This window comes from Protopterus annectens, chromosome 1.part1 (assembly GCF_019279795.1).
Source record: "Protopterus annectens isolate FY-2018-M chromosome 1.part1, PAN1.0, whole genome shotgun sequence".
Lineage (NCBI taxonomy): Eukaryota > Metazoa > Chordata > Ceratodontiformes > Protopteridae > Protopterus > Protopterus annectens.
Genome location: NC_056726.1, coordinates 805,219,318 through 805,234,959, shown reverse-complemented (window position 1 = coordinate 805,234,959; position 15,642 = coordinate 805,219,318). Strand labels below are relative to the sequence as shown.

General features: G+C 44.1%; 1 protein-coding gene across 1 annotated transcript in view; it reads left to right on the top strand.

Annotated features, from left to right (window-relative positions):
* LIG1 (DNA ligase 1) overlaps positions 1–13,698 on the top strand; it is a gene marked incomplete in the record, with an annotated part of 1,422,011 nt that extends 1,408,313 nt beyond the window's left edge. The window contains 1 exon segment of the mRNA XM_044078332.1: positions 13,079–13,698. Within this exon segment, the coding sequence (XP_043934267.1) occupies positions 13,079–13,159 (81 nt within the window).
* Positions 13,699–15,642: the final 1,944 nt, after the last annotated feature.

Below are 15,642 nucleotides of genomic sequence, written 5' to 3'. Positions count from 1 at the left end.
TCATCGCCATCCACACAGACAACATGTCGGTGGTTTGGTATCTGAACAAACAAGGAGGGACCAGATCGTATCCCCTTTGCAGAGAGGCCATGAGAGTGTGGGAATGGGCTGCAGCTACCAACCGCTTCTTGGTAGCGACCCACATCCCGGAAAGTCAAATGTATTGGCGGACAAATTAAGCAGGACAATTCTCTCTCCTCACGAATGGTCTCTAAACCGCACAGTAGCAGCCCAGGTTTTCAAGAGATGGGGGCCGTGCTGCGACCTATTTGCAACTCCACAAAACACCAAGTGCGAAGGTTCTTCTCCTTGATTCCACATCAGGAAGTACCAGCCATGGATGCTCTAGCACAACCTTGGCCAACAGGGCTACTTTATGCCTTTCCTCCAATTCCACTCCTTCCCAAAGTTATTCAAAAGCTTCTCAACTAGGGTCTTCAATGATTCTGATTGCCCCATACTGGCCTCGTCAGATATGGTTTCCTTACCTGAAAAAGCATGCAGTGGACGATCCGTGGACCTTAGACCTGATCCCGGATTTGCTAATCCATCAGTCGGGACATTGGCATCAGTCCCTTCAATCTCTGAAATTGACAGCTTGGCTCCTCCACTTCCAACCTTAGTTAGAAGTCACACACTAGACCGAAGTAGTTCACATTTTATCTTGACCCACAAACCCACCACTAACAAATTGTACCTCAGTAAGTGGAAGAGGTTTGCTATCTGGGCTCAACTCAAGGGCTTAGACCCTATCACTGCTCCTGTCCCAGAGGTTTTGAAATTCTTAACATCCCTGTTTAATCAGGGATCTTCTGTCTCAACTATTAAAGTTCAACTAGCTGCTATCTCTAAATTCCATGAATCCACGGATCCTCCTTTGATGAGCAACAGACTATGCAAAACGTTCATTAAAGGTGCGAGTCTGTTAAGACCACCAGTTTTTCATCCTGCACCTCCGTGGGATCTTGATTTGGTACTTGGCGCATTAACATCTCCCCCTTTTGAAGCGGCTGCTACATGCGAATTAAAATATCTGTCGTGGAAAACGGCATTCTTAGTGGCTATTACTTCTGCAAGAAGAGTCTCAGAGCTTCAAGCCCTGTCTATTAAACCACCGTACTTGATTTTCCACAAGGATAGAGTATCACTTAGGCCTAATCCATCCTTTGTCCCAAAGGTCTGCTCTAGTTTCTGTCTTCAACAATCTCTAGAACTACCAGTTTTCTTTCCAAAATTCTCTAATGAAGCAGAATACACTCTCCATAAATTGGATGTTCACAGGCAATTACGCTTCTATTTAGACAGGACTCAGCAACCGTAAGTCAGACCAGTTGTTTGTGTCCTTCTCAGATAATAAATTGGGCCAAACCATCACAAAAGCTACAATCTCAAAATGGATCAGAGATTGCATAACTCAGGCCTATTCTTCTTCGAATAAACATCTTACATCATCTATCAAAGCTCATTCTACCAGAGCTATGGCTACTTCTATAGCCTTTCATTCCAAGCTCGCTATTTCGGAAATTTGTGCTGCGGCTACTTGGTCCAACCCGCACACTTTCATTTCCCACTACAAATTGGATGTGGCATCTAAAGGACGAGCATCATTTGGTTCCACGGTACTCAGGAGTGTTTTCCAGTGAGCCACCCAGGATTCAGGTGCTAGGGACGCTCTCCCATCATTCAGAATGTAGGCGAGATAGGATCACATAACATCTTTTAGTTATGTACTCACCATAACTTCAGATGTTTGGGATCCAACTCTACATTCCTGATACCCACCCTCCTTCCCCTGCCTTGCAGATCAGAAGAGATTGAACGGTTTTGAGTTCAACTGTTTTTATCTTGTTTCATCTGACGATGTTATATAAGCAGGGTATGCGTGTGTGCATGTATGCGGACAAACTAGATCTGGGGGACTGGTAGTGGTGCATCCTGGGATATAGTAAGCTCAGCCAATAAGAGACTTCGCTCTTTGGCATAAGCGTGCCGAGTTGGAGCCGAGGGATCGGCTCCGAACCCATCATTCAGAATGTAGGCGAGATGGATCCCAAACATCTGAAGTTATGGTGAGTACATAACTAAAAGTTATTGCACTTGGGTATATTGCACATGAAAAGATTTAAAAAGATGCAAAAAATGTACCTTATACTGCAAAAGTAACTCATTATGCTGATCAAAATCACTCCGTGTGAGTGTTTAGCATTATTCAGTTCTCGTATGGCTCTGGGATAAAAACTGTTCTTAAGTTTGTTTGTCCATGATGGAATGGACCTCAACCATTTTCCAGAGGGCAACAACTCAAACAGATGATGTCCAGAGTGAGAAGGGTCTTTCAGGATGTTGGCTACCCTACTGAGGCAGCAAGAGCTGAAGACTTTCTCCAAAGAGGGCATTATGCAGCCAGCACTTTTCTGGGAAGAGTTAATGATCCTTTGAAGGGCCTTCCTATCGCTGCTGAGCTGTTGGCATACCATGTCAATATGCAGTATGTCAGCACAGTTCCAATGAAACAGAGGTAAAAAAAAAATCACTATCAGCTTCACCTGCAGATTGTTTTTTGCTAAGATGTAGGGTGTAGAGAAGTGCTTTGATGTTGTCTAATGTCAGTAATTGCAACTAGTGCTTAAATGTGTGAGGCTCTCAGTGCAGTGATCGAGCCACATTCTTGCACTTCCCCATTTCTTGGAGTTGAAAAGGGTGCAGAGGATTGCACTTAGCTGTTCAGTGTCAGAAGTTGCAGCTAGTACACAGAGCTATGGTCAGGCAGACACTTGCACTTTTCCTAATTTCTCAGAATTGAAAGGGGTACAGAGGAGTACACTGATGCCCTCCACTATAGTTGTGGCAGAGGAGTAAATGTGATGTTGCACAGAACTGTGGTTGCACATGCTGTGTTGGGCTTTTAGTTTCTGGAAATGGAAAGAAATGTTGAGGAGTGAACAGATGCCATCCAGTGTCAGTAGATGCATCTGAGTCTTAAATATGATATGCATGGAGATGCGGTTGAGCAGATTTTAAAATGTGTTGTTCATTGAATTTTATATCAAGCTTGAAGAGAACTCAAAGGTGCAAAAGCCAGAAAAGAGGCCTGAATCTTCACTGGATTATTAAAGAGCTTCCCTGCCAAAAGTGATCAAAAGTTTTCAATCAAGCAACAGAACCCATAAATCACATGCTTGCAGAAAGAAGAATTGAAGCAGCATTAAAGAGATGAGCTTCTATACTTAGAAAAAGCAGTTTGCAACTGAATGCCAAAGGTTCTACTGTTTAGGAGTCAGGGCATCGCTGGCACGTTACTACAGCTAGAGCATAGTTAGCTGATACTGAAGTACCAGTCTTGATATAAGCCCCAAACCACAATAGAATGGCCTTAGTGCCTTGGGAAACACCTGAGGAAGGCTAAACCTACACAGTACCTGTCACATTACTTCAGAAGTGAAGATGTTAAGTTGTCCATCTCGCCTTTATTCTTGCTGTTTGGGTTCGGAGCTGATCCTCGGCTCCGACTTGGCCATCATCTATAGCTCGAGAGCTGTTTACTGGCTCGAGGCTACCCCTTATCCCAGAATGCCCAGCGTCAACTACCCAGATCTTGTTTGCCGCTTCAGCTGCAAGGTTGCTTCGTTACTGGCTCAGGCTTAATATAGTTTTTTTTTCTATTATCATAATTGTTTATTCTTAAGAATGTATCAAGTTTTATCGAGTTTTTGTTAAACTAGATATAGTACTTTTTCCCTTATCGCTTTTTTGTGTGTTGTAGCTTTGTTGGCCATCATTCCATAACTCGCAGGCCTTTCCTTCCCCTGAACTCGTTTAAATTAGAGAGCCCCCCCCCCCCCCCCCTTAGGACAGCCGTTTAAATTAGAGGCTCTCCTTTCTACTCCTTAACTGTAAAAAAAAGAAAGAAAGAAAAGACTTTTTTAGTTTAGTAGTATAACATTTTTCTTATTGTTATTGTGGTTCTTTAGTTTGTTGTTTGTTAGAAAAATGTCTAAAGATACCAAGGTATCTGGTTTCAAGAAGTGTGACTCATGCTATCAAAAAATGTCTCTGACAGATGGGCACACTAGTTGTGTATATTGTTTGGGCACTGTTCACCTGCAGGACTCCTGTTCTATATGTCACGCTTTTAGTCCAAGGGTCCTGCAGGAGCGCAAAAACAAATTAATCCTTTGGGGATTATTGAAGCCTCAGGATTCTCCAGCTAAAAGTACTCAACTAGCGAAATCCCCTAAGTCTGTCAAGCCATCGGCTCCACCTTCGGAGCCGACTCCTTTACTTGACCAACCAAGTATGTCGGTGCCGGCTGGCACCGACAAGACAACTCTTCCATCGGCTCCATCTGATATTTCAGAGCCGTCTTGGAGCCATAAGAGACTGAGGTCTCCATCCTTGGAGTCCATCCACTTGGCACCTCCGTCACCCTTGTTACAGAGTGAATGTAGCCATCATTCTTCCCACTCCTCTCGATCCTCTAGATTATCGGATCATGATGTGGAGAGAGTAGTAAGTAGGTTGCTTAAGTCACAGGCACTGGCAAAATTACTGTCCAGCCCACCTCAACAGGTATCTGCTCCAACTGCTTCTATTTCCATTCCTCCTTCGACTACATTTAGCTCGGAGCCAGAGACCATGGATCTACAGGTAGTAGAACCATTGACGCCGATCATCATCTCTCCTTCGGTTCCAACGTCAGCTACGATTACCTCAATTGTACCTTCTATCGAGGGATCTGGTCGCCGGGGCTCTCTCCTCAGCTCCGAGGGGGGGAGAGGCATCGGACCTTTGTCTGACCCCGTTCTTCCCCTCGGAGCTTCAGCGCAGGTGAGCTCGGCTCCCACATCGACCTCAGAGCCTTCACCCTCGACACGATTGAGGACTCCTGTTTCTTTGGAGCCGGAGCTTTCTCTGCCTAGAGGTCGGGACACCTTCGAGGTCATGCGGAGTGTGCTGTCCCCTGAAACAGCTCTACTGCCAGCTCCATTGGCTCCTCTCCCCGTGGTGTCTGTTTTAACCTCTACTTTTCCTCCAGACCCCAAGCGTAGGGAACCTATGCCCCAGGACACCCCATTGGGTGATCCCTCTTCTTCCGAAGCCTCCCCTGATCACTCAGAAGAGCCTCCCCGGAAGAAGTGCAAGAGGAAGCATATAGACTCCCCTGAGTCTGTCACCTCAGATACAGACATGGATGAATCGGAAGGGTCCCCAAGGTCCCCCTCTGAAAATGTTTCCTTTTCGGACATCCTTGAAATGCTTAGACAGAGGAGGGACTGGATTTCCCTAGCCCCTACCGAGGACGAGTCTGTATACCTGGACACATTTGGTTCCCAAACTTCCACATCCTGGGTATCTCCTCCTTTTGATCCACTCATGTCTGTAGTGGCTCGGAAGGCTTGGTCATCTCCAGATTCTGTGGAACCTACTCCGAGGAGACCAAACAAATTTATTACAGCCCCCCAGGACAAACAATTCCTCTCCAAAGGTGTGCCCATTGATGCCATGGTGGTAGCAGCAGCCACCAAGAAAGAGTTAGCAGAAACCTCTTCATCCTCCAGACAGAGTCTTGGACGATGGACAGATATGGAAAGCAAATGTTTGCTTCAGCGACTTTTTCAGTGAGGTCCCTGAACTATTTATGCCATTTTACACGTCTTCAAAGGGATCTCCTGAAAGAGCTTGGAGATGCCCTTCAAGATCCTACAGCTTAGGGAGTACCAGCCAAATTAGCTTCTCAGCTTGCGACTCTTAATTCCATAGTCAACTCCTCCATGAGGCTGATTTGCTATGCAGCCGATGGAGCGAGCAGAGCCGCAGGGACAGGTGTGGCTCTCAGGAGACATGCTTAGATGCGGCTGTGTCAGTTTGCGGAACCCTTTCGAGCATCCTTCACCAATACTCCCTTTGATGGCTCCTTTCTCTTTGGGCCTCAGGTGAAAGACACGTTGACCAGGTGTGAGCAGGAAGGCAAGACTCTCTCTGCCGTGGGAGTCCATTTTTCCACCCCTTCCAGATCTTATCCCAAGGGTCAGAAGAGCTTAAAGATGTGCTTCCGAAAATCATAGGGACCCTTGCCTGATACACGTGGTGATTATTTCACCCAGGGGCAGAGGGGGGGAAACAACAATAACAGATGCCACCTTCATGGCAGAGGCGGACCGCAAAACCAGGGGGACAGAGAAATAGTCTCTGCCAAGCCCTTCCAGCATCCCTGAAAGGTTGCCCGACTGCTCACCTCTGGAGGCAGTCGGGGGGAGACATTCGCTGTACCCAAAAGCCTGGCAAGATTTAACAAGAGACAGATGGGTACTATCCATTATATCCGTAGGTTACAAAATTCCCTTCCATCAATCCCCCATAGAGTCAAAAAAGTCCATCCCAGATGTCCCACCCAATCTAAGGGATCAAGCAGTCACAGAAGTTTCAAGACTGCTAGAAAAAAAGAGCCATTCAAGAAGTCCCCACAGACCAACTAGGATCCGGAACTTACTCAAGATTCTTTTTAGTACCAAAAAATACGGGACTGGAGCCCCATACTGGATCTCAGCAGATTGAACAAATCTGTACAAAAAGAAAAGTTCCGGATGGTGACACTGCAGTCCATTTTCCCTTTTCTGGGTCAGGACAATTGGATGTGCTTGATAGATCTTCAGGACGTGTACTACCATATCAAGATGGACAGATGCTCCAGGAGATTTCTTCGCTTCCGGGTAGGGGCCAGTCATTACCAGTTCAGAGCTCTGCCCTTTGGTCTCACCTCAGCCCCCAGGGTGTTCACCAAGTGTATGGCAGTAGTCACTGCTCACCTGAGGCATCAAGGATTCCAGGTGTTTCCCTATCTAGACGACTGGCTCCTGACTGCAACCACCAGGCATCAACTCTTAGCGGCACGGGATTATACAGTCACATCATGCACTCAACTAGGCATTACAGTAAATTTCGAAAAAACTGCCTTGTTGTCCTGTCAGTCTATCACATACATAGGAGCAGAATTAAACACAAAAGAAATGTTTGCAAGATTACCACAGGAAAGAGTTTCCACTGTTCATCAACAAGTATTAATTCTAATGCAGAGCAAAAGGATTCAAGTCAGATATGTCCTCCAGGCTCTAGGCTCCATGGCAGCTGCCATTCTTCTTGTCCCATTCGCCCGTTTCCACATGAGAATCCTTCAGTGGCTTCTTTTCATGCAGTGGTCTTTCCAGGAGCTACCCATGTCTCACATGATCCTGATCACAGAAACATGCAAAAGGCACCTTTCTTGGTGGATGGTCTCCCCACTAGTAGTTCAGGGCAGACCTTTCATACAACCCCCTCCGGTAGCCACAGTGACCGCGGACGCCTCCCTGATGGGGTGTGGGGGGGGGCATTATCTAGGCAGGACAGTCCAAGGCACTTGGCAACCTCACGAGTGCAATCTGCATATCCGTGTCCTAGAAATGAGAGCGGTGCTCTTAGCGTTGCAAACCCTTCAAGACTCTCTTCCTTCCAGGACCATTGCATTCCAAACGGACAACATGTCAGTGGTGTGGTACATCAACAAACAGGGCGGGACCAGGTCTTACCCCTTGTGTCGAGAAGCACTCAGACTGTGGCAATGGGAGATTTCCTCCCACTGTTTCCTCCCACTGTTTTCTGATAGCAACGCACAACCCTGGGAAATCCAGCGTCATAGCGGACAGGCTCAGCAGAGCTATCTTCATGCCTCACGAGTGGTCTGTGGATCAGGAAGTTGCGGATCATATCTTCGCAAATGGGGACAGCCTTGCTGCGATCTGTTTGCCACTCCACTCAACAACTACTTCTCCCTACTTCCTCTTCCAGGTCATATACCCAGAGATGCTCTAGTCCACGATTGGCCTCAGGAACTCCTTTACGCCTTTCCCCCTTTTCCCAAGACTCATACAGAAAGCAAAATCGTTGGGTTGCAAAATGATCCTCATTGCCCCATATTGGCCTTGACAGATATGGTTCCTGTTCCTGCACCTCCACCTTCTGGATCAACCGTGGATTCTGGACCCGGTTCCAGATCTTCTGATTCATCAATCAGGTGGGTTGTACCAATCCCTTCAAACTCTCCAGCTCACAGCTTGGTTACTCCACTTCCAACCTTAGCCAGGCTTTCCAGTATCTCCCCAGCAGTCTGTGATATTATTGTTTCCTCGCATAAGTCTACTACGAGGAAAACGTATGCTAGTAAATGGAAACTGTTTTCTTACTGGGCAGAATCTAGAAATTTGGATCCTTTCTCAGCCCCAGTCCATGAAATTCTTTAATTTCTAGCACAACTCTTTCAGTCTGGTGCGGCTTCCGCTACCATTAGAGTACAGCTAGCTGCCATTTCTAGTTTTCATATAGGTATGTTTAATTCTAGCATTATGTCTCTTAAGCTCTGCAAGGCCTTTATGAGAGGAACATCTCTTCTTAGACCCCCAGTTAGAGATCCTCCTCCTTCTCCTTGGGATCTCAATTTAGTTTTAGCTTCCTTAAGTTTGCCTCCCTTTGAAACAGCAGCATCATGTTCCTTAACATTTCTTTCTTGGAAGACACTTTTTCTGGTTGCTATCACTTCAGCTATACATGTCTCAGAACTTCAAGCACTATGTGTTCGTCCTCCTTACCTGGTGTTTCACAAGGACAGAATTTCTCTGAGGACCAATCCATCCTTTATTCCTAAAGTCTGCTCAGAGAACAATTTAAATCAATCCATAGATCTCACAGTTTTCTTTCCCAATCACAGCAACAAGGCAGAATACAAGCTCCACCAATTTTATGTGCACAGACAACTGCATTTTTATCTCCATAGAACTAATGAACTAAGAAAGTCAGACCAGTTATTTCTTTCTTATGCTTTCAACAAACAAGGCCTTCCAGTTTCTAAAGTGACCTTATCCAGATGGTTATCTGATACTATTGCCTTTATCAGTTACAAAATAAAGAGCTACCAGCTAAACCAAAAGGTAATTCTACTAGAGCTGTAGCCACCTCTGTGGCCTTTCAGTCTAGGTTGCCCATAGACTCAATCTGTGCAGCTGCCACTTGGGCAAACCATCATACTTTTATCTCTCAATACAAGGTGGATATGGTCTCCCGGTGCAGAGCTTCCTTTGGTTCTACTGTTCGGAAGAGTCTGTTCCAATGAGCCACCCGGGATTTTAGGTGATAGGGATGCTGTCCCAAACAGCAAGAATGAAGGCGAGATGGACAACTTAACATAAAGAAGTTATGTACCTACCATAACATTCCATGTTAGTTGCCTTCATCTCACCTTCCTCCTTGCATCCCTCCCTCCTTTCTCCTTCCTAGAGGATTGAGAGGAGTTCTTTTTGTTTTCACTGGGTGAGTATCTTTTATTACTTCACATGCCAGGTATTTTATGACTCTTTCCTTGTTTAGGTGTATTGGACAACCAGTTTTTAGGTAACTGGTTACTCTACTTAGGTCTAGTGTGCGCTATCACAAACGAGATCTGGGTAGCTGACGCTGGACATTCTGGGATAAGGGGTAGCCTCGAGCCAGTAAACAGCTCTTGAGCTATAGAAGATGGCCGAGTTGGAGCAGAGGATCGGTTCCGAACCCAAACAGCAAGAAGAAAGGCGAGATGAAGACAACTAACATGGAACATTATGGTAGGTACATAACTTCTTTTTCCTTGGTATCGTATCTGTGGAATGTTTTTTCTGCTTTTACATCAAGATTCAAGGCCTGTTGAGCCTACAGGGCTTAACCTGCTGTACTGTTCCATACACTTTATCCTTACAGTATCTGTGTAATGCCTCTCACGAATAAACTCTGTCTTTCGGGATGAGAAGACCAGTGGTGTCTTACTGAATGCCTTTTCTGCATTTACACCAATAATCGAGGCCTGTAAGCCTACAGTACCTGTTCCATGTACTTTCCTTGGTGTCTGTGCTATGCCTTTCTGGAATAAACTCTTTTGGTCAGAATGAAAAGACTGATGATGTCTTATTGAATTTTTGCTGCATTTACACTATGAATCAAGGTCTGTGAACCTGTTGCATTGCCTTACATACTTTCCTTTCATTGTCTATACTGTGCAACACTCAAATAAATAGGAGACCTCCAGAAACTGGATCTACTTCTGTTTGGCTTTGTCAAAGGAAGGTCATGCTTATTGAGTAGTGGACTTCTTTGAAAAGATCACCAAGGATGAGGGCAAAACTGTGCATACTGCCTATCTAGATCTGACTAAAGCATTTAATACAATACCCCACTTGTGCATGGTCAACAAACATATAGAACTAGGTATAAACCCTTTTACAACACTCTGGACAGGTAGCTGGCTTACTGATTGGACCCAGGAGCTTAGAATTGGTGGTAACACCTCCGCAAAGAGGTCAGTCTCCAATGCAGTCTTCCAGGGCTCTTTGCTGGGCCCACTCCTCTTTGGCATCTACTTTTTGGATGTCAGAGGCCTTTTGCTAACCATGTCTGCCAATGATTGCAGTCACTGAATCCCCCTAAGGTGAGAACACCCATAAGCAAGGTCTAATGTAAACAAATGCTTGATGCCAAAGCCATGGCTTAAACCTCAATACCAAGAAATGCATTATAGTACCTTTTTGGAAGTCTGCTGTCATTAATAAAACCCCTTTAAAAGTTGATTTACTAGTCAGAGATCTGGGAAATTATGTACATAGTAACCTGGCCTTCAACCAACGTATGTCCAAGGTAGTAAGAAAATCTTCCCATGTTGCCTAACTTATAAGGCATGACATTTAGGTCCAGAGAGGTCATCATACAACTGTACACGGCCCTCATAAGACCCATCAATAGAGTATAATGACATCTTCAGTGTATACCTGACCAGAAACAGGCAGCACCTGGAATGTCCGCAAAGTTTCCTTACAAAAAGAATACAGGGAGTAAATACAATGTCCTACACTGATCATCTCAAAGCCTGGTCTATTTACTTGGTATCATACAGACTTCTGAGGAGTGATCTTTGCCTGGCATACAAGCATCACTGGACCCTGTTTTTGATGAACCTTTTGCACCTCCTCGTATCAGACAGTATCAGAACTGCTAGATTAAAAGATGTAAATTTTGCTTCTGGCATAAATTGGAATTCTTGGAGAGACTGATGTTTCTCAAAGAATTCCCATTCTCTGGAACATGCTGCCATCCATGTTAAGCAGAGTTCCTACTATTTAAAATTCACCCCCTGGTCTGACTCGTATGTCTGATGAATAGAGGCAGTCGTAAATCACCACCTATATAAATCAAATTTGTGGATCACATTTGGGTTGCACAGTTAGGCTTACAAGGACCATAGTCGTTGTCAGCCTAGTATACACTTAATGAAAATTAACCTAAAAATCCTGTCTGGTCAGGATAAACCATACCTTCCTGTATTAAACTGTAATATGTCAGTGCTCTTGTACTGAAACTAGTTATGTAAATTGGTTTTGTCACTGTATATTCTGGAATGTGTGATGATGTCTGACTTTTTTTAATCTGTGTATTGTAGTCTGTCTAGTTTGTGTCTTTGTTGTTTTTTTTTTTTTTGTATTGCATGTCTTTTCTTTCTCCATAGATAGTGTATTCTCCAGGCAGTCACTGACTAAGGTCAACTTGAGATCAGTCTATTACCCCAGTTAACAAATTTAATACATGACCTATTCGTCTACGAGCTCATGAGGGCATTTAAATCTTGTAATTCATATTTAATGGCTATTCTAATCTATAATAATCTGCATTAGTGGGATCATTTTCAGGTTTAATCACTGTAGGAAAACTGGTACCTGACTGGTAGGGGCATAAAACAATTGCTAATCTAACAATTCTTCATTTTAAGAACCATCCGGTTCATCAGATATTTCAAGATGGCACGCTGAGTGGGGTGCGAATTTTACTGCTCCTGTTTAAAGACGGTCAAAAAATATTGACAGCTTGTAAAAAGTATACTTCAGCTCAGCACTGTTGCACATTAGATTTTTTTCTTGTTTGCTAAAAAAAATTATTACTATATTTTTTGTTTAAGCAGACATTATTTTACTCAGCATTATCTCAGATTGCAGAGCAGTTTTGCAAAATGAGTAGTAGAGAGCTCATGGAAACTAATTCTTTAATTTTATTAATCTGCAATAAAGTTGTTAGTGTCTGAAAGTAGATAACCATGAAGAAAATTAGCTGCAGTCTCTGGGGTAGAATTCAAATTTCCAAAAGATCATGATGGAGGCTCTGTTGTGCCTAAAGATTTACATGAAATGGTTACACCAATACAAAAAGCTGTGCCTAAGCTGAATTGAGTCCTTAGAAATTTAAAAATGCTGTTTTGCAGTTTACCAAACATTTGGATTTGTCGGAGGTGTAGATCTCAGCCTTAGAGGACTGGGAGAGCTCCAAGTATCTTTCTTTTGCAGAATGCATCTAAAGGTCTGATGTCTCCCCAAACTAAAATTGCAGACATTGAAGCAAAAAGTCATTATAATAACTTAAACAACTAAATGGTTCATAGATTGAATTCTTTTCACAGAATATTTTAATTCACAATATGCAGTAAATTTTTGTTGATATAATTTTTTCCAAACATATAAAGCAAATAAACCTTTAGGGTACCTTTTTGAACTCTCAGAACTTTTGTATTCTCTTAACCTCAGGAGTCATGTGAAACTTGAATTTTCAAAATGTAGTTGCAGTTCTAAGAGAAAGCACGAAGACTTAACTTCACTTGAAATAGCCATAGAATTCATATTTCTTAGGGCACAAGACTTATCTGAGAAGTCAAGCAGCATTGTTTTTCTTGGTTTAAGGTAAGTGTGCTCAGTGTTTGACATGAACAAGCAGGCTGAAGGGCTAGGTTTGCTTTCTAGTGCAGAACATGGTGTTCCCAACTTGATCCCTTGGGATGTTGAAGACCTTGAACACCTGAGCTTCAAATAATAATAGAGTTGAAGTGAAAGAAGTTTAATACTTGCAGATCAAATGATTTGTTAATGAACATATCTGCTGTTTTCTGGCTATATTTATTCATTAGGGTGTGTCTGATAGTTTGAGCTTCACTTAAACATTGTTTCATATGTGGGAGTCTTACTGTGTCTCTTTCTTTTTTCAGGTAGCTGATCTCTACACCAAACAACAACAGATCCAAAACCAGCAGAATTCAGAAAAAGTGGAAGCAGAGGACTATTACTAGTTTACTGTGTGTCTTCTTGTAATCTACATCTTTGAATATGTGACTTGCAGTTGTGCACATTGATGCTAGATGATTCGCACCAAAAGAAACCCCTTAATTTCTCCTTGTATGTCAGACTTCACTAAAAGTACAGCAAAAGGGGATCGCATTTGTTCTAATTTGCTACAGCTGGGATGAGTTAACCTACATTTTTTCCACTCTTTGACATTTCCAGGCAATGGCAGCTGGTCTTGAGTCCATGTCAGGCACCTTTTCAGTGGCAAGGATTTGGCTTAATGCTCAACTGATTTAAACTCCTGATTTCCCATAGGTGAGACCAGTGGAAGCTACATTTTCCTTTGATCCTAAGTTATGGCTTGGGAGGCTACTGGAGTGCACACTTAAATGATTCTGTCCACAGTTGGATTATCAAGCAGGTTTAAAATGTTAGATTTTCAAACAAAAATGTATTTTGTACTATATTTGTAATTTACCAGAATAATGTAGCTAGAATAATTTTTTATGGGGGAGTTGATAATAAAGAATAATATTAGATACTATTTCTTACCTTTTTTCTTTTGATTGCTTAGTGGATGCTTTTGTTTTATTGTGTCCTGAAAATGACTTTTTGGTTTCTAGTCATTAGGCTAGTGACCACACTAGTTCTTGGTCCTTGAAACAGTTTGTCAGAATGTCATTATTCATCTGAATACTTAACCTTCAAGTTTCCATCTGAACTGTCTCCTTCAACATCACTGCCATGCATAGTTGTTAAATGACAATGTCATTTGGTTAGTATATGCTGCCTGAGCTGAGATAAAGCAGCCAACAGCAAGTTGCTGGATATTAACTCATGTAGTAAAGCATCGTTTCCTGTTAGTCCTCTAATGCAGGGATTTCTGTTTTTCTTCTGAATGCCCATACTCCACACAAATCAGTATAATGCCAGATATGATGATATCTGTATTTATTGATCACAGATGGGTTTTGGATCTGAGTTCAGATCCGAGCTGGCAACTAAAAGGACAGCTCCTGAGCATCTTTGCTCCTCCCCTTCCCAAGATCTCTTGCTACCCACAACCCTTCGATCTCATTTGCAGCAATTTCACTCGACGTGCTTCCTGAAACTCGTTTTATTTTTATTTTTTCAGATAAGTAGAATTTTTCCCCGTTTTCTCTGGGATTTTCTTCCTTATCTCGCTAGCTCTTTCTCCGCTAGTCGCTGGTTAGGTTTCCTGCCCTCCCGGTAGCATTTAGGCTTTTTTATTGATCTTTTCCTGGGGTTGCGACCCTTTTTCCTCCCTGGGTCCCTTGGGTAGTTTCTAACTTTTCTGCTTTTTGTCTTCTCTACCCTCCACCCCTGTCTTTGTTGTGCAGTGTGAGGGTGGTGTGTGTGTGTGTGTGTGTGTGTGTGTGTGTGTGTGTGTGTGTGTGTGTGTGTGTGTGTGTGTGTGTGTGTGTGTGTGTGTGTGTGTGTGTGTGTGTGTGTGTGTGTGTGTGTGTGTGTGTGTGTGTGTGTGTGCGTGAGAGAGAGAGAGAGTGTGCATGATGTCTGAGAAGCCCTCTGTGTTTAAAAGGTGCTCCTTATATGGTTGGAAAATGCCCCATCCCAACTCACACGAGGAGTGTGTTTATTGTCTGGGAGAGCCTAACCTGGAGGTTCAATGCAACATTTGTGCCGGATTCAACCACAGGGCTTTCCTGGAACACAGGAGCAAGCTCCTGTTCAAAGGGCTTGCTAAAGGGGGTCCTCTGATCTGTGGTCCCCCTACCAAGCCCTCCTCTGATCCCAAAAGGGAAGTAGTCTTTCTCTAGGGATTCTCCCTCCAAAAAGCCTAGGCTGTCGGATCTCAGTTTCCTGCATCCCAAGTCTGGCCTTCTTGGCTTAGGACCCGGGCTCTCCTGCTCCGAGAGCCCCAGCTCCATCTGTTGGATCTGAGACCTCCGACCTGACCCAGACTGGCCTAGGATCTGACCCACCTGTCGGATCCATCCAGGCGGCCAACCACTTTTTTGGATCCATTCAGGCCTTTAGATCTGACTGTTTTGTCGGATCTAATCATCATCGAGAGCTGTCAATCCAGACCCAGCACATCTGATCCGAGGCATACAAGTCAGTCTCCTTCCCGAGACAGCAGGCCTTCAGCCAGGTTCTGACATTCCTCCATCTTTTCTAGATTCACCAGGAGCCTGCTCCCCTCAGACATGGATAGGATGATGTTTTCTCAAGGCCCAAATCAAGTTGGGCTTGTTGCCATCCCCTGCTCAGTTACTAAGGAGAATCCTCTCTATCCACGGGTCTTCTCTCTCCTCGTCCAACCCATTTGGGTTTAGACCCCCAGGATCAGAGCATTCCTGGTGAGAGGCCGATGTTGTTGGGCATATCTTCCCTTCCCACACTGTTAGGGTCCTGAGCGGGCTGACTTCCGTTGCCCTCGGAACTGGCTGCGCCTCAGCCCCACAAGGTCTGTGCTGGTTCCGGTGGAGTGGGGCGGGGGGTCGGG